The following is a 25,569-nucleotide window of genomic DNA, read 5'->3' as shown; positions in this document are numbered from 1 at the left end:
ATTGAACTCCATAAACTAACTTAAAATAGGCCCGAGAGTGATATTTCCTTAAAATTTGAAACAAAGGTTGAAAGTTAAATAGCATTTTTATGTTTGCTCTGTTTGTGAACCAGTGATTATGGGCCGTTTATACTAAGAGTTGTGATATTGGAGTCAATGATGCTAATGCCAAAACATTCAGAGCTCATTTGTTGAATTGGATTAATTTATTTCTAATATCAAAATTAACATAATCCTTGATGTTATAGATTTGCGACCACAATTGGAGCACTGTCCTTTCATAAGCAAACAAAAATTTGTGATCTATTTGCATTTAATTGCAACTTAACTTTGTTTCAACACCCCATCATGCTTGATATTGGGTGCTTGATTGCTTGATGTGCAATTGATTTGTATTTGAATGATTAAAAATTTCAAGCAGTTCCCCATATGACTTTTTACATGCGCACTTAGAAGATGGATGGTGCAAAAACAAATGTTTGAAAGAAAAAAAAAATTCTTGTACAGCAAAAAAAGAAGTGTTCTGAAAGGCCGCCTATTCTTATTTAGACTGTAACATGGTGCCGCCGTTTGCATGGTTAACATTGAAAATCTAATAGCTGGGTATAAATTTGTCTATTGAGGTCATATTATCTCTGCTAATAACTGAAATTAAGGTCCTTGATTACTGTTTTGAAACAAACAATTTGGCACCTATGAAAAACAGACTATTTAAAAAGAAATAATGAAATCAAATCAATTGACATTGTGCAGTTACTGTACCTACATGTAATTAGCCAAGTTTAGGGCGTGTTTTGTATTTTATAATGAAAAACGATAATGATGCTGATTACTCAATGAAGAAAAGACTTAAACCCAATTCTGATGGCATCTGCTTCTTGGAGATCTGCATCTGGCAATTTTTCTTTATAAAATTGGCTTTATTTGGCAATGCTTTTACAGCAGTATGCTGTAAAACAAGGAGATGAGAAGGGGCGGGGGGGGGGGGGGGGTAAACGATGTTAGAAAAATGGTTCATGAGAGTGTGGAATGAAATAATCCATTCACATTTTTTAATCACTCCGAGGTGCCGTGGCCTAGTCAAGACCTAGTGTCTGTCATCTTTAACAGGGTTCCCACAGAAATTTGAAAACAGAATTCCGTGACTAAATTGCTGCTTCCCATGACTTCCTTTCTGGCACGGTTTCGAAAATCAGACACATTATGATGGCCTCCACCCTCCCCTCATGAACACCAATTATAATAGCAGAGTATGAGAGTTGCGAGGCAAACTGGAAAGCTGCCATAGCCAAGAGGTAAATGCAATTTCATGACTTTTCACAAATTTTCCAAATTCCCTGACTTAATCAATGACAATTTTTTCCAGGACGGTGGGAACCATGATTAAGATTTAAGGCTCAAATCCCATATGCCACTAATATCCTATCCCAAGGCATTTATCTAACTTCAACAACTTGACCCAGGAGAATTGATACTTTGAAGGATTAATTTCTTGCATGCATTTTGCACTAAGTTTATACAAAAGGGTCAGTACAATATTACCAAGTCCATTCAAAGAACAGAGACACACATATCCACATCACAATAAAAAGATAACATTATCATTTTTATGGCGAGATGAGATTTGCAAAAGAGACTCTATTTCCTCCATCTGGGAATGCAACTCCATTTCAGTGCTTCTCCTTCCATTCAACCAGCATCTCAGATCTCTGGAAGCTGGAGCCAATCCGGTGTTGGCTACCAAGTTGTCTTAAGACGTGATCACAGGTGGAGGTCATCAAGAGCCTCAAGGACCACTCACAACCAGAACTGTTCCATTTGTCCTCGCAGAAACCTTACAGATGTATGAATTTAATCAATTCAAGAACATTCCAGTCAAGTCCAGCAGCATCCAGTTCAGTCCTGACTTTCCCAGCGACAGCATCCAAGCCATTCTACCACAGAAGAGGGCTGGTCTGGTCACCTTTTGAGGATACGAGGTTGAATCTAGATGGATGATGATGATGGATGTAGGTGGGTTGGTAGGTGGTGTGATGATTACAGGAATGGATTGCTGGCATTACTGCTCTTTGGTGGAATAGCAGCTTGGCCGCCAAATCCGCCTCCTCCCAGCGACTGGTAGGACGGGAAAGATGGGTACCAAATTTAAGTAAAAAGAATGAGAGAGTATAACGTAAATTGTAATCCAAACGGAAAATGTATAACAAACATCGTCACTGGGCTGTTCAAACTTGTATCTCAAAAATAAACAAACCTTGATGGCAGCTCAGATAAAACTATATTTTAGGAATTAATGCAAAGGTGGCACCTTTATATTGTCTGAAGTATCCCAAATACTGTAGAGAACTCTTTCTAGGCAGCAGTTTCTTAGCTGTCCTCAACATTTTTAGTTTTGAAATCCGCTGTTTTAACCCTAAAAAGACTGGGGAGGGGCTGATTCAGCCCCCCTTTGACATTTTTCGCGATAAATCCGCCGCACGAAATTTTTTGACAGCGTCGCTCGCTGACTTTTTACTTTCAAGTCTCACCTAACTTTTGAGACCAAAATTGTGACCCCCGGGTACGCGGTTCCAAAATTACGCAACTTTTCTTAAGTGCATGCAGACCCAAAATCACTCAAAAACGTGAATTTGTGTACAAATCCAATGCAAATAGTGTTCTTAGCCAAAATTCATAAATGTATCATTATTTTTCCTCTAACTGCTTAAAATCAATTAATTTTATCTTGTTTATGGTCAAAATAAAGTCCCTGACAATTTACATTGAAAAAACAATAAAAAACGAAAAGTCGAAAACAAAGAAATACATAAGAAATTTAGAAAACAATACATAAGAAAATAAATGTGATTTTGAAATTTATTAAAAATCAATTTGATCAGATGCTTATCTAGAGTATGTGAAACAAAAATTAGCATTTCAGGGGCATTATTTTATTCATTACAACAAACTTATGATTTTACGCATAAATTAGCATAATTAATGAGACATGAGATTTTTTGCAGAATTTGATGTTATGAATCAGCCCCCCCCCCCCCCCCCCCGTCTTCTTAGGCGTCGAAATAGCCCAATCTATTTTTAGGGTTAATAGTCCAGCAACCAAAAAAAAAAAATAAAAGATTGATTCACAAAGCTGATTTTGATATTTCCACCGTGTGACATAATTTTAGTCAAATGATTTCAAAGACCTTTCCACCTTTGAATTACTATGCTGTTAAAGTCATCTACAGTCTTTGGGTTTTCACAAAAGATAATAGGAGCTCGATTACAAGCACCATTTCTATAAGGTTGGACTACTGTGTGAAATACAAGATACTACATATACCCTTGATTCTAACTTCAGTACCATTATGTATACATACATTCACTGAATTTCTTACCAGGTTGTAAAATAACTTTTGATTTAATTGGCTTATTGTGAAAGACATCTTGTAAAATGCCACGAGGTTGGATTACAGTACTAATACCTCGGTCATATTTGCTCTACAGTGGCCGTACGGCGAGTCGAAAACAGCTGTTTTATTCAAAGCAGCAAAATAGCTGTTACAAAAATGTTAAAACGGCTGTTTTTGACTCGCCGTACGGCCGCCGTAGAACAAATGCGACCGAGGTATAAGTTATCTAGGAACTATTCAACTTAAAATATCTCCATGCCAAAAAACATCTCTAACCTTCGATAAGAAAACGGTGATCCTGACTTACCAGAAAAGGATTAGGAGCCATAGGATTCTGTTGTGGTACTGCATTTGGTGCTGCTCCCCACGCGGTCATCTGTTGCTGACCTTGCGGGGTAGGTTGCTGAGGGGCACCAAACTGTCCCATTGGTTGCTGGGGTTGGCCCATTTTATTAAACTGTAGTCCTGCCATTGCGGCCATACCAGCACCCCCAAAACTCATACCTCCTTGAGGAGTCTGTTGCGGCTGTTGCTGAGGCTGTGATACTGGCATACCCATCCCAAACTGATTAGACATTGCCCCTTGAGGCATGCCGCCAAAACCACCAGCTGCAGGAAACTGTCCTTGAGGAAACCCTGCCCCTACTCTTCCATTCATTTGCATATTTGCTCCAGGTGTAGGCGTTTGCTGGTTGAAGGCTCCACCTGCTCCTGCAACCATCATAGGGTTCTGTGTGGGCATTCCGGGAGCTCCAGCCGGCTGCATACCAAAGAGTCCATTTGCTTGGGCTGGAGCCCCTTGTGCTCCACCTGCTAGGAAAGGGTTGTTTGCCATAGTACTTGTTGCTGGGGTAGCACCACTTGATATAGCCATGAAGGGATTACCCTGCGGCACTCCTGAAGGAAAGAAAAAAGAATGAAACATTCGGCTCTGACTGGGAATGGCTTACAATACTGATATTACTTTGACGCAAGTCTGCATGAGATATGACAGGCCATCAGGACGTTCATGTCACTGCTCAATCTCACCTTCCTGATAGTATTTATTTCTGAGTGAAAGTGCATATATCCTGCTAACATGTCCAAATAAATCCAGAGATTACATGAATTTGTATATCTCTAGAGAGACTATAAATGGAGGAGAAAGCAGAAGCATGAGTAGTTTCCTTGAAAGGTCGCAAAAACCCTCTGGAACCACAAACATTAATCAACGTCCAGAGACACTAACCTTGTGCACCAAAACTTGCTGAGCCAAACAGTTGGCCTGAAGATGTTGACGTTGTCCCTAATGATGTGGCTGATGCACTACCTGTTCCCGGAAATGCTTGCGGTGATGACTTAGCCATCCCTGTACCCCAATCAATTCCTGAACTTGACGAACTCTTAGGAACAGCACTACCACCACCTCCGCCACCCCAATTAATACCACCCGACGAACTACTGCCTCCGCTCCAGTTGACGGTAGTGCTTGCACTGGATGTGGCGTTGCTGTCCATTAAAGCAAATGCTGCGTATTTGTCACCACCGGAGCTTGCTGATGCTGCAGCTCCACCCGATGGCGGACTGGCATTGGCAATGGAGAGCCCTTGTAATCCTTGCACTGTGGGGTTGAGGGGTGCTGCGGAGGAGGCAACAGGAACAGGAGCAGACTGGGGAGTGAATGCCGATTCAAATGCCCCAAAGTTATTGGATGACGGTGCAGACCCTGCAGCGGGCTGAGCTGCTGGCATGAAAGCTGTAAAGAACAAAAATAAAATAAATTCAATTATCCAGAACCAACAGATTCATCATTATGACCACTCATCATTTACATATTATACAGTGCATTCAATCATACAAATTAAACTGTGAGGTCGAAAGCTACAATTTCTCAAGATATTGGCTATGGAATTTGTGTAAGACCCCACCCCTCTCCTTGTATTTCTTATAATGGGTTGTTGATCATAATTTGTAAACCTCAATATGAGAACAAAAGTTTCCAAAACTACAATGTACATGTAGGAGTGACATGGATGGCCTGCAATGTACTACTTGCTATGGTATTTAATGAAACAACCCCCTTTTCGATCCATAATTACATGGAAAAAATTGAACATTATTTGTAATCCTCATTAAAGTCAAGGGTGTGGTATTCTGATAGCCATGGTCAGTTCAACCCGAGTAAAACTTTATTGTAGACCACACATTAATTGAGTTGGAGTGCCAGTTTTAAAATCATTCACCAAATAAAAGATATTTTCATTCTGCTGCAAAAGTCTTCTAAAACTCAATTGAGTCATGAAATGGAAAAAATCTGGGAATTTTTTCCATATATTAAAGAGAAATTCCAGTAGTTGCAGTAAACTCTGATTTCATGAGAAAGTCTGTAAAACAAGGCTTAACTGTCAGTACATGTATATCATCGAGGATCTAGATCTGGTACAGTTACATTAACTGAACTTTGTGAAATCTTGAAATCTACGCTGAAAATTGTTCACACCGAAGATCCCCAACACAGATAAGCGCACGTGGGACAATGTATAATTATTGCTTAGGGCGTCGGGCCCGACGCCCTACCCGATTTATGTGCTTATTTGCTGATTTCTCAGCAATTACACAATTTCTTCCAGAATTCTTTGGCACATGCGTTTTATTTATACAAACAGACACTTTGGTGGTCATTTCATTGGATTCTGTACGAACTCATTTTGATATCGTTACCAAAACTAGCATTTACCTTTAATATGCAGTAATATAATTGGCATGAATATAGAAGAAATATTATGAAACCAAACACTCCACAGAAGTGTGGTTTGAAATTCCAGTTTAGACTATGTTTAAACTTAGGTAATTATCAGAATACCACTTAAGACGTTTCCAATTCCAAGTGGGTGTTTTATAAGCTTTAATGTTAAGAGCGACTTTACGAACGACTGGTGATCCTTTCTTGTGGTAAATGATTTTCACCGTTATATGTTCACTGGTGATCATTTTAGCATGTAAGAAATGTTCACCAGTCGTTCTTAAAGGCACTCTTAACTTTAATACGAACAACTTTATGAAATGGCCCCCTGTTCATAAAGCTGTTTGTATTAAGATAAGAGCGATTTTAAGAACGACTGGTGATCCTTTCTTCGGGTAAATGGATACACCATTGGCGATGATTTAGCTCGTAAGACAGGTTCACGAGTCGTTGTTACAGTCGCTCCTAAAGGAAAATAAAACCTTTGAAAAAAGATAGCTTGCCTGAAAACAGAAAAATCAAAGAAACAGATCAACGAATGTTTGAGAAAAATCGGACAAGTAATGAGAAAATTATGAGCATTTGAATATTGTGATCACTATAAATGCGATGGAGATCCTCACATTGGCAATGCGACAAAGATGTGTGATGTCACTTGTGAACAACTCTCCCCATTACACATTTCACTAAAACTGCCTCTTCTATCACATCTATCAGTAGATTGTGTTCTTTCTATAGGAGAGCGTGTACAGTGTAATAAAGATTTTTTAAGAATACATCACATGTGGATAATGAGTTTGTATCACCACAAGAAAAAGCAAAAAGAGACATTTTGGGGGTATTTTTATAGTCCATCAAAGGGAAAGTTGTTCACATGTGACTTCACACATCATTGTCGCATTGCCAATGGGAGAATCTCCATGGCATTAGTGATTGCAATATTCAAATGCTCATAACTTTCTCATTATTTGTCAGATTTTTCTCAAACTTTCTTTGTTCTTATCGTTTGATTTTTGTGTTTTGACACAAGCCTACTTGTTCCAAAAGATTCATTCCCCTTTAAGTTACGAACAGCTTTATGAAACGACCTTCTGGTATGAATAGTTTGCCATACTCATGCCTACACAGAAGTAAAACACTTCCATGTTTTCCACTCTATTAATCAAACCCATGATTGTGACTCCCATGGGAGACTGAGGAGGCGGGTAGGGAGGAAGCAACAACAATTTTCATACCAAACCCTCTCAATACATGTCGGTATGTAGGATGGCAGTACATTGGTCAAATGATATCAATCTCAATTTTTAAGCAATTTCCTGTTATATCCCACTGCACAAATGATGGGTGTCTACATAGTACATACACATAAACAATCAAGAAACTCAATATGGCAAACAATACCTATTGAGGAATACAATTTACATAGTGAAGAAAACAGGTATCCATACTACAGTACATGGACATGGCACTTCAGTGTAACTTAAGAATAATGCAGGAAGCAAGAAACATCACTTGTTCATGAAAAAGAGCTCTCTTTTCCCAGAAGAATGGCATGTATCAAGTGACAATGTGTCGATGTACATACTATAGAGCCATTCAAACCAGGGATGTACTATACACTGTACATGTAACTTTTCTTTAAAAAAGAGGAAGCTCTGAGTTACATTTGCATACTCTTGACTTGTTTCAATATTGCACAGACAAATTTGTGTTTAAAACAAATTTCTCTGAGATAATGGCTAAATCAAATAAAAACTACATGTACATGTACCCGGTAATGGTTTTACATGTACTGTTCAAATACTCTTATTCCTACATGTACATAAGTGGTCCCCCCCAAAAAAAAATAAATAAAATAAATGAAATAAAATAAATGAATAAATACATAGAATGCAATAAAAGAAATAACAAATGTAACAAATAAATGAATAAATAAAAATATGAAATATAAACAAATCAACCCCCCCCAAAAAAAGAAAAGAAATGTAATAAGTTACACACAAAAAAACACTCAACATCAAACACAAACAAAAAATGTTAATAGTTTTTTATTAACAACTGAAAGTTAGAAAGAGTTCTATTTAGTAAATAAGGAACTACCGGTACAACTCATAATGAATAGGTGATAATGAAACACAGTCAGTTAATATTACATGAAGGTCTTCAGTACACTTAAAGTGATTGGTTAACATTGGTTTGACTTTTAAAACTCTGAGCTGGAAGGTCACACTTGTCACCTGTGTCTGTGATACATTGTATATGTTACAAAAATGAAGCCCAGAAAAAATTGCGTTCGAAAATACAATGTAATTATTTAGTATTGAAATATAAAGTGACCGGAAACACCATCTTAATTTCATCCCATACACTTATTTAGGCGTCTATAAGACACCTATTTACAAAATCGGGGTTTGCCTTGTAGTTTTAGCTTTTCATTCCCAATAATGGTTGTTTTCAGAGTTTATTAGTTCTAATACATGCACTTGTACAGTGTACACATGTTTCATCTTGGTTTGAGAATTTTTTAAATCGGCTGCTCACAAAGTTAAACAATTCCTTTAAACTATATCATTTTGATGATGTCTTTCGACTTTCATCATAATTGAAAGCAAATGATACTAGGATTGCATGGATGCCACCTGGGAGGTTTATGGGGAAGAATGCCTTCATTTACATGTATTTTTATTAAAAGAAAAATTGGACATGATGCCTCTGCACTAATACATGTAGTACAGTGCGTTAAATGCTACATTGTACATCAATACCATTTTGAATTTTTTAAAATAATTTCTACAAAAAATCGTAGAACCTGCAATGACCATGAATCCCTGCTAAATTTACGAAATCATACGAAATGTGCAGTATGCCGCCTACCTCAGGAGTACATGCGATTAGCAGAATACGATCATTATAAGGCACTCTACAGTGATCGTACATGTACATGTACTGTAGGTCTACAACAGAGAATAGGGCATCTATACTTTCCTGCAAACTCTCAAAGCATTCGCAAATAAATACAGTGGACATTACAGCTGTCACTTTGGATGAAATCATATTTATACATCAGATTGAAGCCACTCTTACATGTAACTACATGTAATTCCCCTCTTAAAATATTGAAATGTATATATGCATATTTGTATGAATGCATCCATGGACTTGACATGCATAAAGTCCATGATAAAAGCCACAGAATACATACATTGTACATGTGTGTTTTCAGTTTACATTGACATAGTTACAATGTACATACATGTACATGTATTATAAGTCAAACAGTTAAATCCTAAAGCTAATCACATCATTGCAATCCAATTGATGAGTACACTCAAATGTCACACCTACATCATGTACATGTTATGTCAGGTTTTAGTATGTGATTAAGGCAGGATGGTGATAAAAAAGTTATATACATTTTTATAAAAATTTGTTTTTAATAAACACAAGTGTTTGAAATTCAATTTTAAAACAAAACATTGCTTCAATGTGGCAACCCTGGACCTACATGTAGATTCAACAAGATAGAACTACTAGGCTATGGTACAGACTACAGCAATTGTATGAGACTACAAAGATGTAGTTGTGTTAAAATGTGTAATTTGATATGTACAGTACAGTGTACATGGCACAAAAAAGCTTAGTACATGTACAGTGATGATAGATTCTTGTGTAGCGCCATCCGCCTCTGTTGTGTGCTAAAGGTATGAAATTGTGCTACAGCATGCATTACATAGGCCTATATGTATAAATAATGAAAATATAAAGAAACAAACCAAATAGAGGGTTAACATGGTTTTAGTTTGGATGGTGCACTCCTAATATTAAGGGTTAGACACGCTCAAGCTTACTCACGATCATTCTGTTGGGTAGTTTGAGGGGAAAGGAATAAGTCTGCAAGGTCTCCAGAACCACCCGACGTCTCAAAGCTTTCTTTCTTGGGATTATTTTCTGGAAAGGCTGCATGCAAGTTTGGAGATACATGTACATGTATAAAAGGGTAAGGAAGCACAAGGGGCTCAGAAAATATGTTCACATGTCCCCTAAATTGTGGTGACTGAAGTTTAATACATTTGAACAATGCCGAGTCGTGGATGTTATGTTCATGAACATAGAGTGTGCCAGTACATGTATTTGTACATACTTAATGTAGATACATACATGTAGGCTTGAACCACATACAGTACATGAAGAAAAGAGTAGTTTCAGGTGACATCATAATTTATGGAGGGCATAAAAGTGGGAAACCAGTGCATTTATTAGACCATGAAAAACAATGATTTGTCATGGTTTAATGCACAGGTTTTTAAAGTTTGTCCTCCAGCATGTCTGTTTCTGGGAATGCGATTCCATGATTACGCACGTTTGAAGGAACGTTTGAGGCGGTGCTGCACCATCCCGAGTTTGCTCAATCTCAAGATTTTAGACCGATCGGCCCTTTTCGCGATTTATCTCGAGATTCAAGAAACCCGATTCCTGCACGGCGAGGCATCGATGCATTATGGTCTGACGCCGTGAATAAATAATCTCGAGTGCGTCTGCACCTACGAATTAGCGTGATAATTCAAAAGGTTTTTAAACTTTAACAAGTGGAATGCCTCTGGCCGTCTCACCTGCATCACGCGGTTCAATATAGCAGCAGTGCTGACTTTGAATACTACTCGAACTTGCACAAGATGTTCAGTGATACATGGTTACTCTTATGTCCACTTTTTATGAACTAGACCAATAAACTTACAGAGATATGATGGTTATTCAACAAAAAACCCCAACATGGCCAAAGTTCATTGACCTTACATGACCTTTGACCTTGATCATGTGACCTGAAACTCGCACAGAATGTTCAGTGATACTTGATTACTCTTATGTACAAGTTTCATGAATCAGATCCATAAACTTTCAAAGTTTTGATGGTAATTCAACTGATACACCCAATTCGGCCAAAGTTCATTGACCTTTGACCTTGGTCATGTGACCTGAAACGCGCACAGGATGTTCAGTGATATCTGATTACTCATATGTCCAAGTTTAATGAACTAGACTAATAAACTTTCAAAGTTATGATGGTAATTCAACAGATACCCCTGATTCGGCCAAAGTTCATTGACCCTAAATGACCTTTGACCTTAATCATGAGACCTGAAACTTGCACAAAATATTCAGTGATGCTTGATTACTATTATGTCCAAGTTTCATGAATCAGATCCATAAACTTTCAAAGTTATGATGGGAATTCAACAGATATCCCCAATTCGGCCAAAGTTCATTGACCCTAAATGACCTTTGACCTTGGTCATGTGACGTGAAACTCATGCAGGATGTTCAGTGATACTTGATTAACCTTATGTCCAAGTTTCATGAACTAGGTCCATATATTTTCTAAGTTATGATGACATTTCAAAAACTTAACCTCAGGTTAAGATTTCAATGTTGATTCCTCCAACATGGTCTAAGTTCATTGACCCTAAATGACCTTTGACCTTGGTCATGTGACATGAAACTTTAATAGGATGTCCAGTAATACTTGATTAACCTTATGGCCAAGTTTCATGAACTAGGTCCATATACTTTCTAAGTTATGATGTCATTTCAAAAACTTAACCTCAGGTTAAGATTTGATGTTGACGCCGCCGCCGCCGCCGTCGGAAAAGCGGCGCCTATAGTCTCACTCTGCTTCGCAGGTGAGACAAAAACCTACAAATTAGCGTGATAATTCGTAAAATAGCACGCTATTTTGCAAATAATCCCAAGTTGACTTGGGATTGCATCTCAAGATTAATCCTACGAACTAGCGCAATAATTGCGTCTCCATTGCAAATAATCTTGAGATTGTTCAGATCAGGATAATTTGCCGGATCAAAAAGAGCGCGCTAATTTGAAAACTTGGGATGGTGCAGACGGCCCTTTGGTGATTTTTAAGATCAGTGTTGACACCAACACCAACGCCAACACCTGACTTGAAATCACTCATTGTGCTCCAAGAGCTCTAAATATTCACATGCATAATAAACACAAACATCATTCTTTTGAGCAAGTCAAGCTTTGATACATTTTTAAGAAATAAGTTTCTATTTTGATATTGTTGTACAGTTTGTGCCAAAATGTGTTAGTTTATCTAATGTTACATTTATTGGATAGCGCAATAAAAAATGCCAAGAGGGTAAATTTCAATAGGTGTCCTATTTTGAGGTATTTAATTTAAAATGTGTTTGTGTGGGACAACGGTGGGAAAAACATTGTTGGTGAAAGGTATGTATTTGGAGAGCAATAGATTTTTAATACACAAGAAACAGTAAAATATGGTTATCAGTAATCAGGCATAATTTTGCTTGGTCATTTCACCTTTATAATTAACTAGACCCATTTTAATAGTGGTGGTAGCTATTTCACGGCATTATAAAGTTTTTTTTTCAGGCCAAGTTATAGTTGTTTTAGAGTCAAAGGTTAAGGAACATCAATGCAATAACAATCTGACAATAGCAAATCTGAAGAAAACAAAATATCTATCAAATATATTAAAAAGAATGTTTAATGGATTAAAAGTATGCATATAAAACAAGCAAAAAGATGGAAATGAACACAAGTGCAATTCCTGTTTGCAAGGAATTAGTTTTGAAATACTTTTCATTTGAAATTAGTGGTGGACGGAAGCAGTATTTTTCATGAGTGGTGGTCAGAAATCTTCTATCCCAGTTCGGCCCGACCACGGCTGACCACTGCAGCTATATACATGTATGTATAACACTGGTATACATAATGTCATATGGAAATGTTTTCTCTTTTTGGATTTTCAGAATACATGTGTACATTGCAGATGATTTTATCATTAGGAAAGATAATGATGCTACAGCGTGTATAATTTGTTACTCTTTCTATTTGTTTAGTCTATTCTGGGGCTCTGCAAAAAAAAATAGAAAATGAAATAAAACAATCTGAATTATGGTAATAATAATAAATACTGTTCTCGAACTGAAAATTGTAATTTTGCAAAAAAAGGTGCTCTTGTGCAGTTAACGGTTAGACACGCTCAACTTTTACTCACAATCATTTTCTTGGATGGTTTGAGGGGAAAAAACTACATGCAAGTCTGCAAGTAGGTCCCCAGGAGTACTCGATGTGTCAATGTTTTCTTTTTGATCATCTGACACTTTAATAGAGGGATGCATGCAAGTGTTGGAGACATAGAATTACATGTAGCATTAATGCTTTTTAGTATCAATTCTCATATTAATTTCATTGAGAGATACTTTATGTATTTTGTAATGAAATATAACTCTTCATCAAAGCAAAGTAGTCTACTGATTATCTATAGTACATCACACAAAATGGTATGAAATTGCTTCAGAGAATACTCATTCAAGACATCATGGGTACATTGTACATGACAGGAACTTTCACTATCAAAATTGACAATTTTTTAGGTATATTTTTCTTTTTGCTCACAGGGTATTGGGCCTTTTATCAATGCAATATAAACCTGCCCTTTGGTCGGCATGATTTGCTAGTGTGATATCACAGCATACATGTACTGCATGATTGCTCGAAATTTGACAATTATCCCATATGATTATGTACAAAACTTGCTGTGCAATATCGTGCTGTATTTGCACGGTCTAATGATGATCATTAAAGATGATGATATTGATTAGGATAAAAAAAAGAATCCACTCATTAGGGCAAATATTGCACTCATCTACAATTCATGCATTATTCTTTAACCCTATCTAGGGCGGGGTATTTTGGGAGTTCATATGGCCGGGGAGGGGGGGGGGCTCCCAGGCCCCCCTTAAGATCTTGGCCGTCGACCGCGCGATCGCGCTAAAAATTGGCACGCGGGTTGCCTGGGACATAATCTACAAGATAGTGATTTATTTCATGCAAATCGCTATTAAGTGATTATGCTAATTTATGCGTAATAAGTATGAGAAATCATACTTTTTCCTCTAACTCCCTAAATAATGCTCCAAATGTACTAATTTTTGGTATAGAAACTCTTTGTGGTGTTCTTAGCAAGTGTACATAAAAAAATTGCGATATCAAATCTTTTTCTTATGTATTATATTGTTTTTCGCAATTTCTTATGTATTTCTTTGGGTTTTTTACCTTTTGTTTTCCATTGTTTTTTCAATGAAATTCGTTGGGGACTCTTCTGTGGTCATAAAAAGCATAAAATAAATACATTTAGACCACCAAAAATAAAAATAATCATGCATTTATGAATTTTGGTTGAAAACACAATTTGCATTGACTTTGTACACGAAATCACGTTTTTGAGCAATTTTTGGTCTGACCTGCACTTACATAATGTTGCGTAATTTCGGAACCACCTACCCGGGTAATGCAAAATTGGTCTCAAAAGTTGTGCAAGACTTGAAAGTAAAAAGTCAGAGAGCGGCGCATTAAAAAAATTTCGCGCTGCGAAAATATCGTGCGATTCGTTCGGAATATATGTATCTGGTACCCAATATACAGTTAAATGTACTGTTGTACATAAAATCAAATTCCAAAGGAATGTTATTCCCATTTGTATCAAATTAAAGGCATGTGAAGGTCACAAGAATAAAAAGGATACAGGTATACACATGATGGGCTATTTATACATTCACATATTTCCTGTTTATAATGTAGCAGGAAAATTGTTTACCTCCCGGTGTGACATGCTGTAATAAATACATTTTATCATTACCCACAGACCTTTACATGTATGTACACCATTAAGGCCAAAAAGTAATTGAAGAAGCCATGAAACCTTACATCCTCATGTTTTATATTCAATTTTGTTTTCCGCTTTCTGGCTTATTATTTATTAACATTTCTACAGGTACATATACAGATACATGTAGGACAAAAAGGCAAGTCCAAGATAAGGTCCTCCGCGAAGACAAAATATCATCTTTATTTTTTTAAGTAATCTTTAGTGGGGGGGGGGGAACGTTGAATTTCAAACTTCCATTAAGAAGAATTTGATGGTATTTTGTCTTATTTCCAGTAGGCTTTTTAAACCCATTTGTCTCATATCCACTTGGTCTCACACCAAATATTTGGTTAAATGAACTGTTTATTTATGTCCAACTTTTTCATTTGACAAAGTGAAAAATAATAAGTTGGCAAAAAGGATATCGGACCAACCAGGAATTATACCACAGTCACATTTGCTGTACGGCGGCCGTACGGCGAGTCAAAAACTACCGTTTTACAATGTATTATTTTTTATTTAAACCACCTACATGTACATGTATGTACATTGTAGCTGGAACAAAAACTGTTAAAACGGCTGTTTTCGACTCGCCGTACGGCCGTCATAGGGCACATGTGACGGAGGTACATGTGTATAAAACTATATGCAAAGCTGATTAAGAGGGTATTAGATAATTAGACCCAGTGCAATACATGTATGCATGGACAGTAAATGGGTTCAGCCCATAAGACTTTCTCAGAAGTAGATCACATGCTTGTATGTAGACCCGGTGAATATAAACTATCAATACTGCCCCCCCCCCCCCACAAAAAAATTCATTGTTCAGCATTTTTATAGTAAAACGTGATCTTGGGCTTTTATTTCAACGGTACAATTTTGTGAAAGATGCAAATGCAGAGAGAATGGCATATTCAAACATTGGCAAAAGAAAGTTTGCCGAACCTTGTAATTGCAGGCAGGATTCAGAAGTGTTGAATAACTGAAGTGCACTCTAAAAGGGAAAGAGGACCTTTAATTTCTGGCTGGACTAATACGTCTTCCTTCCCTTTTCCACTTCTTTTACTTTCACTTCCTACATGTACATGTTGAAATCCATTTCCTCGCTTCCACTTAATTAGCATACAGCATGCATGCATCAGAACCTCCCTGAGCAGGTTTCGAAAATTATTGCAAAAAAGCAATTCCATAATAAACTACATGTAGACATAACAAAGTCGAAGAACCTATCTGTAAATAGTAATGACAATACTATATTTTGTATGTGTGTATCTCAAGAATGTGGAAACATCATGTGTATGGTACATGTAGAAGTGCAAACTATCATCTGCGGATCCCCCTAGTTTGCTTGGTATACATATACAGTGGTGCTAAAAAGTTAGTGAACCTCGCCAGAAAATGAACATACCGGTATTCAAAAGTATTCAAGTTCTGCTGTTTTAGATATTTAATTGTGAAGTCAGGTGATAAAATATTACATTCAATAAAGTTTGTTTCTTTGGACTTGCCCGACATTGTAGTGTTGTTGTCTACATTCAACACTTGGCATGAAGGAGTGCATTTCGTGTGTGTGTGTGGTGGGGGGGGGGGGGGGTTCAATTACTCTCTAGCACCACATGTATCATCAAAGTGCACATATCTTGTAACTTTGAGGAGAAGCCTTCATTACCACTTATTGCACAAAGAATCTTTATCTGATTGAATTATGAAAGCTGGAGTACTCCTGAGCAATCAACCAGACGAACAAAGGGTCGAGGTCCTCTCAGAGGGACTTGGAAATGAGGATGAATGCCTTACCAAAGGGCACTAGCACTCCTACATGTACATGTAGCCCAAGTGCGAATCAAAACTGGGTCACTAGAATCCGAAACCCCCGCTCTAGAAACTAAGCGATTAGAAAATCCTCTACCATTAATAACTATCTTTTAAGAACTCCAGTAAAAACAACCATTATCAAACAACAGCTTTCCTGTTTTATATATTGTTACAGCACATTACAATGACTGTTGTTACAAGGAACTAAATTCATTAAAAACTTATTTGTATTATAAATTTTGCATTTGCTCTTGATAAAGACATCAATAAAACAAGCCTCTGGCCCCCTTTAAAAAATATATATATGTTTTTATCAAATGGTATGACAACAACAAATATATCACCACCAAACAGACAATTTGAAATCAAGGGATACAAAGAAGTCATCACTGATGCTCAAATTCTTTAACAAGCACAATTCTAGGCCCGTCACATTAAACTTAACGATTGGGCTGATTTCTATGACTGATTGCATTGATTATTGTGTATGGTCAATGATAAAATCAGCATCGCGAGCGATCACTAAGCTCTCATGTTACTGGGCCCAGATCAATTCTAACAGGTCTCCAAGGTGGAGAAATAGTCTGCAGGCACAGACTTTTGGATTTAGCATAGTGAATTTTATTATAATGCAGAGTCTCAAGTATGAGACTACATGTAGCTTTACTCATGAACTGAGGCTACTCATTTAACACACGTCCAGTTTGGAGTCTAGTCTCCATTCCTAGACATTGCACTATTTGTTTAAGTATTTACAGGGTTGTGAGTGGTCACAGATAAAAAGATATGAAAAAAGCTGAAGAGTGCTGAAAAAGTCTGAAATTGAAAGAGCTCCCATACATTTTTTTTACAGAGGAAAGCCACAATAAGCTGAAATTAAGCTGAAAAAAAAAAATCTGAAATCAGCTATAAATGTGAACTCTCACACCTTGTACATGTATTTAATTTGAGTCTGTGCTTGTATATGTAGACTAAGGGGAGGGATCTGAATTCTTACCTTGGCTACTTTGCGGTTGTCCTCCAAAAGCCTGGCTGAAATCGGCAAACCCTCCCTGTTGGGCTGGTTGTCCAAATGCCGCCTGTTGCCCGAAAGGCGTCTGTTGCCCAAAGCCTGCCTGCTGGGCTGGCTGGCCAAACGGAGATTGCTGAGTTGCTTGACCGAAGGGTGCTTGCCCAAAGCCTCCAGTTTGTGCTGCTAAAAATTACAATAACTAACTTGAATTAAAGATCTTGCCTCTTAAACATTAAAAGAATGATGTATTTTGTTGCTTCTCGGAAAAAAAAACTCTCTTAGATTTGACTATTAAATCTCCCCTGAAAGTGTTGGTCAAATTCCTGAAGAGTAAGAAAGTTATTAGAGTTCAAAGTTTTGGATTTGTGACGTCATAAACGAGCAGCTGCCCAATGTGTTATGTAATATAAAATGGATGAATTTCAAATTTTGTATGGTTCCTGATGACTTAATTTTGCTTTCTATTCATGATCGGGTGTGAAATGATTTGTCTATTGATATACAAAAGGTACAGTGAAAACCATTTTCAATTTTCTGAGAAAATGATATTTCAGTGATTTTTTACCATTCGCTATGTAGGAATGCTGCTCGCCTATGAGGTCACAAATAAAATAATTAAAATTCTAATAACTTTTTAATTATTTGATGAATTTTTCTCAAACCTTTGGCAATATTTTTTATTATTTTTTCTGCTATTTTCACAATAAACTTTTTGTCAGGGTGAACTTCCCCTTTAAGTATTTTGCAATTCTACATAATACTTCATTGTGGTCGAGATCCCAACCTAACTGCTGGCTCATAATTGATAATTATTCCGTGGATATTTGTCATGAACTGAATTAATTTTTGAAGGTTACTTCAGCATAGGATAATATTAGTGCCTCTGAACTCATTGCAAGCTTCATTGTAATTATTTTGAACTGTTTCATAAATTCCCTTAATTAACCCTAATTCTCCCGGGAGGAAAACAATTTTCGTGATATATCTGCTGCGCGAAATTTTTTCACCTCGCAGCTCACTGACTTTTTACATTCAAGTCTCGCGCAAATTTTGAGACCAAAGTTGTGACGCCCGGGTACGCGGTTACGACATTACGCAACATTATGCAAGTGCATGTCAGACCCAAAATTGCTCATAAACGTGATTTCATGTACAAATCCAATGCAAATTGCGTATTTAGCCAAAATTCATAAATGTATCATTATTTCTACTTTTACTGATTAAACTTAATTAATTTTGCCTTGTTTATGATCAGAATTATGTCTGGAACAATTTCCATTGAAAAAACAATAAAAAGCAAAAAGTAAAAAAACAAAGAAATACATAAGAAATTCATAAAACAATAAAATACATAAGAAATTTATTTCCAAACCAAAGTTTTTTTGAATTTCGATTGTTAAGAATGCTACAAAGAAAATTTTTACCAAAAATTAGCATTCTAGGAGCTTTATTTAGTGAATTAGAGCAAAAAGTATGATTTATGCATAAATTAGCATAATTAATTCATATAAAATAAAATCTCATTATTTTGGAAAATTTTACCATACAGCCTTGTAGATTACATCACACACTACCAGCGTGCAAATTTTTGCGTCGCTCGCGCGATCGGCGGCCGAGATCTTAAGGGGGGCCGTAATGGCCCCCCCTGGGAATGACAAGAATCAAAATACCCCGGGAGATTTAGGGTTAAAGGGCAACAGAGCCTCTATAATTTTTGTTGTCTCTTTCTCCTCCTCCTTATGCAATATCATCATTGCAATTATTATTATTGTTCTCACCATCACAATTGTGTTTTAAATAAGCATTTAACAGCTTTTCATTCGCTCCTTCGGTTTTCCATGTTTTTCACTCTTACCTGGTTGTGATGCACTTGCGAAAGGGTCTCCCCCTAGATCAGCTAGAAGATCAACAGACTTTTGTTTGTTGGCAGTTTGAGCTAACGTAGGAGGTTTGCTGATGTTGTGTGTGGAAGTGGAGTGACCAGGTGGCTACGGATAAAATCAAGGAAGTAAAATACAGTTAAATACATTCAAGGATGTATTCCAGAGAATACATTTTTCAAGTGAATAACTTGTACAGTGGATACATTCAAGGATTATTCAAATGAATACATTCAAGGATGTATTCCAGTGAATACACTATTCAAGTGAACACCTTGCAAAGTGGATACATTCAAGAATGTATTCAAATGAATACATTTAAGGATGTATTCAAGTGAATACATTCATGGAAGTTTCCATGTAAATCAAGTCGAAACATAAAAAGGATGTGTTCAAGTGAATACATTCTAGGGGTAATCGAGAGTACATACTCATGGATGCATTCAAGTGAATACATTCAAGGATGTATTTAAATGAATGCAGCCAGGAATGTATTCAAGTGAATACATTCAAAATACAATCAGTGTATGCCAACTTACATATATATGACCAGCTATTTCTTTAAAATATAATTTTCTTATTTAATCCTATTTCTTTTAACAAGGATTGCCTTTCTTATAATACCAAATTATATTAAAAAAATATGGATTTGGTTTCTTGATAACTTGTGTTAACAAAGGCAATTCTTGATTATTTTTATATAAGGATTGAAAATACTTGATACAGAGAAATAAGATTAATTGAGAATATAACATGCCTGTTGGCATATAATATACTGGCTATTAACGTCTAGGTAGAACATTCCCTTGACAAACAAACAAAAATGTTGAATGACACAGAACTTGTCACAGAGCATGACCTCTAGAGCATTACCTGTGATACTTTTATTGGAGCTGCGTTGCTGCCTATTAACGACTTGAGTGGCTTGGGCTCGGGCGTACTGTGTGAGCTGCTTGTGCTTTTCCTCTCCGCACTCTCTGCTACTTCCTTTGCTTTGGCAGCGGCCAGGACGGCGGCCTGGCCCGGCTCCACGTACCACCGCTTCTTCTCGTACTTCTGCACCAGGTAGTCCCGCACCTTGGTGTCTTCTTTGGACTCCGGGCCGGGTTGTGATTTGGAGTCGTACAAACCCAGCCATATGTGCCTACAAACCTGGAATGGAAGGGAGTAGGGAGGCCTTCATTCACACTCTCATAATAGAATGTAAATGAAATTAACATCAAACTGTGGATTGATTTTTACTAATAATTCAAAACAATTGGCTCAAAGCATTAATTAAGAAGGCTGTGGTAAAAACACACTTTCTTCATCAGAAGCTTTTTCAATCTTTCTCCTGAATGAAGCATACTTAAAACAGACCTGGTTTCAAACCACATAATCAAAACCATTATTCACCATTTTTTATTTGGGCCACAATGTCTAATGAAGCTTGTACTGTATGTAGCATTGGATGCTAAATCTTACCTCATTGCCATTCTTTTCTAAGAAAGTCATTTCTGCTGCTGTATAACTTGCCATTGATATAGATTTGACCCTGTGTGGTGGATTGATACCTCTTCTGTATAAAAATAGAATAAAATAAAGTTAGAAATTGGATGAACAATAGAAAGCACATTATATGCAAAAATGGATGGCAAATAGATAGCATTTCATAGAGGTGTCAATTTTTTCAGCAACTTTTGGGGAAATAACCCCCCCCCCCTTCGTTATTTAACCTGAACTGCCCGTTTAGAAAAAGCAGTTAAATTATGTATAAAAATAAACATACTAACTGAGGCCTAGGAAAAATATATTTCCTCACTTACTACTCTACGTACAAGTGTACGTATTGTTTGTCTTTGTCCACTATTGACCCTGGACCCTTTGTTGCCAAAATATCATGTTGACTTTTAATTTTTTTCAGACCATAAAGGATCTCTCTCCTAGAGCAAGAGTCAGTACATGAGTTTCAAAATACAATGTATAACGTCCAGGAATTACTACACCTTTGCAAATACAGTACGTTAAATCATAATTTATACTGGCATGTACACACTCCAAAGGGTATTTGGTTCACATATACAAAATCAGATAACGGCATTTAAAAAGCATTGTGAAACATTTTGTCTCACACTAAAAGGATGTAAAATGCAAGAATAAACAGGAAAACAGAAGAAAAGAATCAAAAGTTAACAATTCTGGTTGGCTGTCTACAATGCTTTAATTGAAAAAACAAAAACAAAACAAATGTGTATAGTAAATTGGGCTTAATGCCAGCAATTCTAATGCGATAGTCACTAATACAAGCACTTTGAAAAAAATGAAATGGTTTAATAATAAACAAGCTTTCCTTCCGTCCTGGGTCGCATTCTTCTTCCTTCTACACGTTGATGGCCGAAGTGAAAAAAAAATGTACACATTAAGCATCAATTGACCTACATGTATGTACAACAAAATCAAATGACTGGCCAACGCTATGAAAACAATGTGTTTAAGCAACTCCTAAGTTGCAGCAACCATTCTTTTTTCCCCAAATATTGTAGTGAATCATTCAGGGAAAAGAGTAGGCCAGCATCTCTCTTGTCACAGCACCAGAGTAGCTACATGTATGGTCACAGATTTGTTTTATTTGTCATTTATAAGATACTATTGTAATGATAAGCTTGCAAAGAAAACCCAAAAAACTCTCGTCTCTGAACAAGATCACTGATTTAATTTCTAGCACATTTTTGGCAATCCTAACTCTTAAATCCCGGATAAGACTCATGGCACGCATTTGCTTGCTTTGCCACAACCTTTGCATTTCTTAAGGGAAAATTTGGCTTTCTTAAAGGAAAAGTCCACCCCAACAAAAACTTGATTTGAATAAAAAGAGAAAAATTCAACAAGCATAACACTCAAAATTTCATCAAAATCGGATGTAAAATAAGAAAATTATGGCATTTTAAAGTTTTGCTTCATTTCACAAAACAGTTATATGCACATCTCGGTTGGTACGCAAATGAGGAACTGATGACATCACTCACTATTTCTTTTGTATTTTATTATATGAAATATGAAATATTTTGATTTTCTCGTCAATGTCATGTGAAATGAAGTTTCATTCCTCCCTGAACACGTGGAATTCCATTATTTTAACATTTTGTTCTTCAGGCAAGGAGGTCCTAATCGTCAAATTCGTAAAAATTGAAATATTGTATAATTCAAACAATAAAAAACAAAAGAATTAGTGAGTGACATCTTCAACTCTCTCATCTGGCTCATTCATATAACTATTTTGTTAAAAATAAGCGAAACTTTGAAATGTCATAACTTTCTTATTGTACATCCGATTTTGATGAAATTTTCAGCATTGTGCTTGTCTGATTTTTCTCTATTGATTCAAATCAACATTTTTCTGAGGTGGACTTGACCTTTAACTAGATAGATCTACATGTAGGCCCTAGGCCTAGTTTTATTTAGTTTATAATTCCTTTGGCTCTGCTGGCTGGTGAATGATAGCTAGTCAATAGAGCTAGCTGTGGCCAGTGCGAGGTTAGTATAACCTCGCAATACGTGTGAGTAGCTGTGGCTATAGATTTTATATTTAATAATTTGATTGATGTGTAATAACTTCTTTAGGGAAAAAGCAGGGTGACCAGATTTCACAAAATGAAATACAGGACAATTGACAATAAATAACATCAAAGAAGGCTAGACAGTGTTAGATTTGTGAGAAAAAATATAAAGAATTGGAAGGGAGGGTGAACGAAAGAATGAAGGAGAGAAAGAAAAGACTAAAGTAAAGAGATGAATTGAGAAGAAAAAAATGAAGGGGAAAATGAAGGAAAAAATTAAAAAGAATAAAAGAAAGTTAGAATAAAAGAAGGATGAAAGAAATAATAAAAGTGAGAAAAAAGGTTTCTGTCATTCTTTGAATTGAATACAGAAAGAGAGGAAAAGAAAGGGAAGATGAATAAATGTGTGAATCCAAAGACAAAATGAAGGGAGAAAAACAGTAAGAAATAAAGGAGGAAAGAAAAAATAAAGGAAAGTCGTGTTTCCTTTATTCTTTGAAAGTAAGAAACAAAGAAAGAAGAGAGGAAGGAAAGAAACAATAAGGGGAAAGAAACAATAAGGGAAAAGAATAAATGAAATATAAAATAAAGATTGGAAGAAGGGAGGAAAGAGAGGGAGTAAAGAATGAAGACAGGACAGAATGAAAAAATGAAAATAATGGAAGGGGAGAAAGAACGAAAAGGGAGAGGAAGGAAGAAGGAAGCAAAGAAAAGTTTAAGGAAAAAGAATGAAGGAAATTAAAAAGGAAATTTAATAAAGGCAGGCAGGTAAGAAAAAGAAGGAAAGAAAGAAAAATGAACAGAGAGAAAAAGGATCAGGAAAGAAAGATAGGAAATCAAGATAGATGGAACAAAAAGGACGAGCAGGAAGGATAGAAGAATGAAGGATTATAGTAAAGAAAGAAAAGTTCAAACTTAAAGCAAACAAAAACAATCCAATCATCTAACCAAAATCTTGATATTTAATGTGTTTGAATATATTTTTAAAATTAGAAAACATGTTCCAGAAATGAATATAATTTCAAAGTGAGACATTGTCAACTTAAAAATAAGATGAAATATCGCGGCATGATACACAACAAGACTCAAAACGAAAGCTGAAACAACTAGGTCTAGTTATGAAAACTCATCACTTGTTTCTCCGATTACATCTCCAAATCAGTAACCTGAGAATCCATAATACAATATAATAATACATTTATATACAAATTTTCTGACGATTTTGTGGTTATTTTGGTGGAAAAATTGTTTATGTCATTGTTTGCATCATTGAGAATCTGATCCTAATTGCCTAGCGAGTACCTGCCACACACAGGCAGGAGCAGAGATGCCAAGTTCAAAGACCAGCTATGCGTGAGATTTTCTGTGAATCTGAGTGAGATCACAGACATTGTGTACAAAGTATATGGGGATAGGCTGTGATAGTTGCGTGAGACTGAGATTTGAGGGGATGAACAAGAGTCCAAAATGCGTGAGTCTCACGCATAATGCATGAGATCTGAGACTTGGTAGCTCTGCAGGAGGCCAGTTTGCAATGTATTGGTTTAGCAAGAAAATCACCGCAGAACTTGCAAAGGTTGTTTTTGGTTTTATTGTTGTCTCTGCTTTGTCATCTGTTGGTTATTTGATGAAAATTCGTCACTTTTAAATGTATTAACTACATCTTGTTCAATATTCTGAAATACGGGACAAGTCTTGGGGTTTGTCGGGACAAAGGAGCAAAATATGGGACGATCCCGGGAAATACGGGACGTCTGGTCACCCTGGGGGAAAGGGCTAGGTAGTCTGGTTTGCATTTGTGCCTTGTGAAATGATGAAAATAAGATTGACATCTTGGCAGGGCACCTGTCGAATTTTTTTACTTTTTAGGCCATGCTATCTTTTTTTTGTGGACAATCAAACAGAAAGAAGATGCCTCCTGCACTTTAGTTAATGGCATCTAAATGATTTCTAAGATTATAGCAAAAAATAATAATATCCAAGATTAAATACCAAAGACATGACATTTGTTGAATATGCATACATGAATGCCTATGCTATGGCTGCGTCTGTGACAGTGTGTGACCGAGTTGCAGTTACACGCCCCACGCGTGTAACGCACTGTACCTCACACAACCGCCAGCAGCCGCCCGTGCATAATGAACACGTAACCGTAAGTCATGCCCGCCCGCTGCACTACCCGCCCAAATGAACATGATCAAATGCCGGTATGTCAAGTTCGATCTCAATACTTACAAAATTCCGCTGCATGATGTACATACAAATGTCCCTATTGTCATGTCAACATATGTAGGTCCCCTCTGATTACACTCAAAACACGTTTTATTGTGTTCTTTGCTAACCATCTCCCGTAATTGTTTAAGGTGCTTGTCATCTTGCTTCCTCTTCGACGCCATTTTGTATGAATCGCAACAATGCAATCGATAATCCCACGAATTTTGTTATCGTTTGTTATCTCCTACATCAAACCTGTCGCTTTCTTTGGCATTCTTCCTAAAATAAAACAATTTTCGGCTGTAA

At 36.6% G+C, this 25,569-nt stretch overlaps 1 protein-coding gene across 3 annotated transcripts; it reads right to left on the bottom strand.

Annotated features, from left to right (window-relative positions):
- Positions 1-985: 985 nt before the first annotated feature.
- On the bottom strand, positions 986-25,497 carry LOC121429603 (arf-GAP domain and FG repeat-containing protein 1-like). 3 transcript variants are annotated; one of them, XM_041626716.1, is made up of 9 exons: positions 25,285-25,497; positions 20,978-21,071; positions 20,387-20,665; positions 19,489-19,621; positions 17,619-17,813; positions 9,967-10,071; positions 4,621-5,127; positions 3,700-4,289; positions 986-2,115 (listed from the first exon to the last, which is right to left on the bottom strand). In XM_041626716.1, the coding sequence occupies exons 1-9, from the start codon at positions 25,443-25,445 to the stop codon at positions 2,038-2,040; spliced, it is 2,142 nt and encodes a 713-aa protein (XP_041482650.1). In that variant the 5' UTR covers positions 25,446-25,497; the 3' UTR covers positions 986-2,037. The 3 variants fall into 3 exon arrangements, with proteins under 3 accessions (XP_041482650.1, XP_041482649.1, XP_041482651.1); XM_041626715.1 differs by having other exon boundaries at positions 987-2,115; positions 17,619-17,816; positions 25,285-25,496; XM_041626717.1 differs by lacking the exon at positions 9,967-10,071 and having other exon boundaries at positions 987-2,115; positions 17,619-17,816; positions 25,285-25,496.
- Positions 25,498-25,569: the final 72 nt, after the last annotated feature.

This window comes from Lytechinus variegatus, chromosome 16 (genome assembly GCF_018143015.1).
Source record: "Lytechinus variegatus isolate NC3 chromosome 16, Lvar_3.0, whole genome shotgun sequence".
Classification (NCBI taxonomy): domain Eukaryota; kingdom Metazoa; phylum Echinodermata; class Echinoidea; order Temnopleuroida; family Toxopneustidae; genus Lytechinus; species Lytechinus variegatus.
This window is presented reverse-complemented; position numbering and strand designations above follow the sequence as displayed.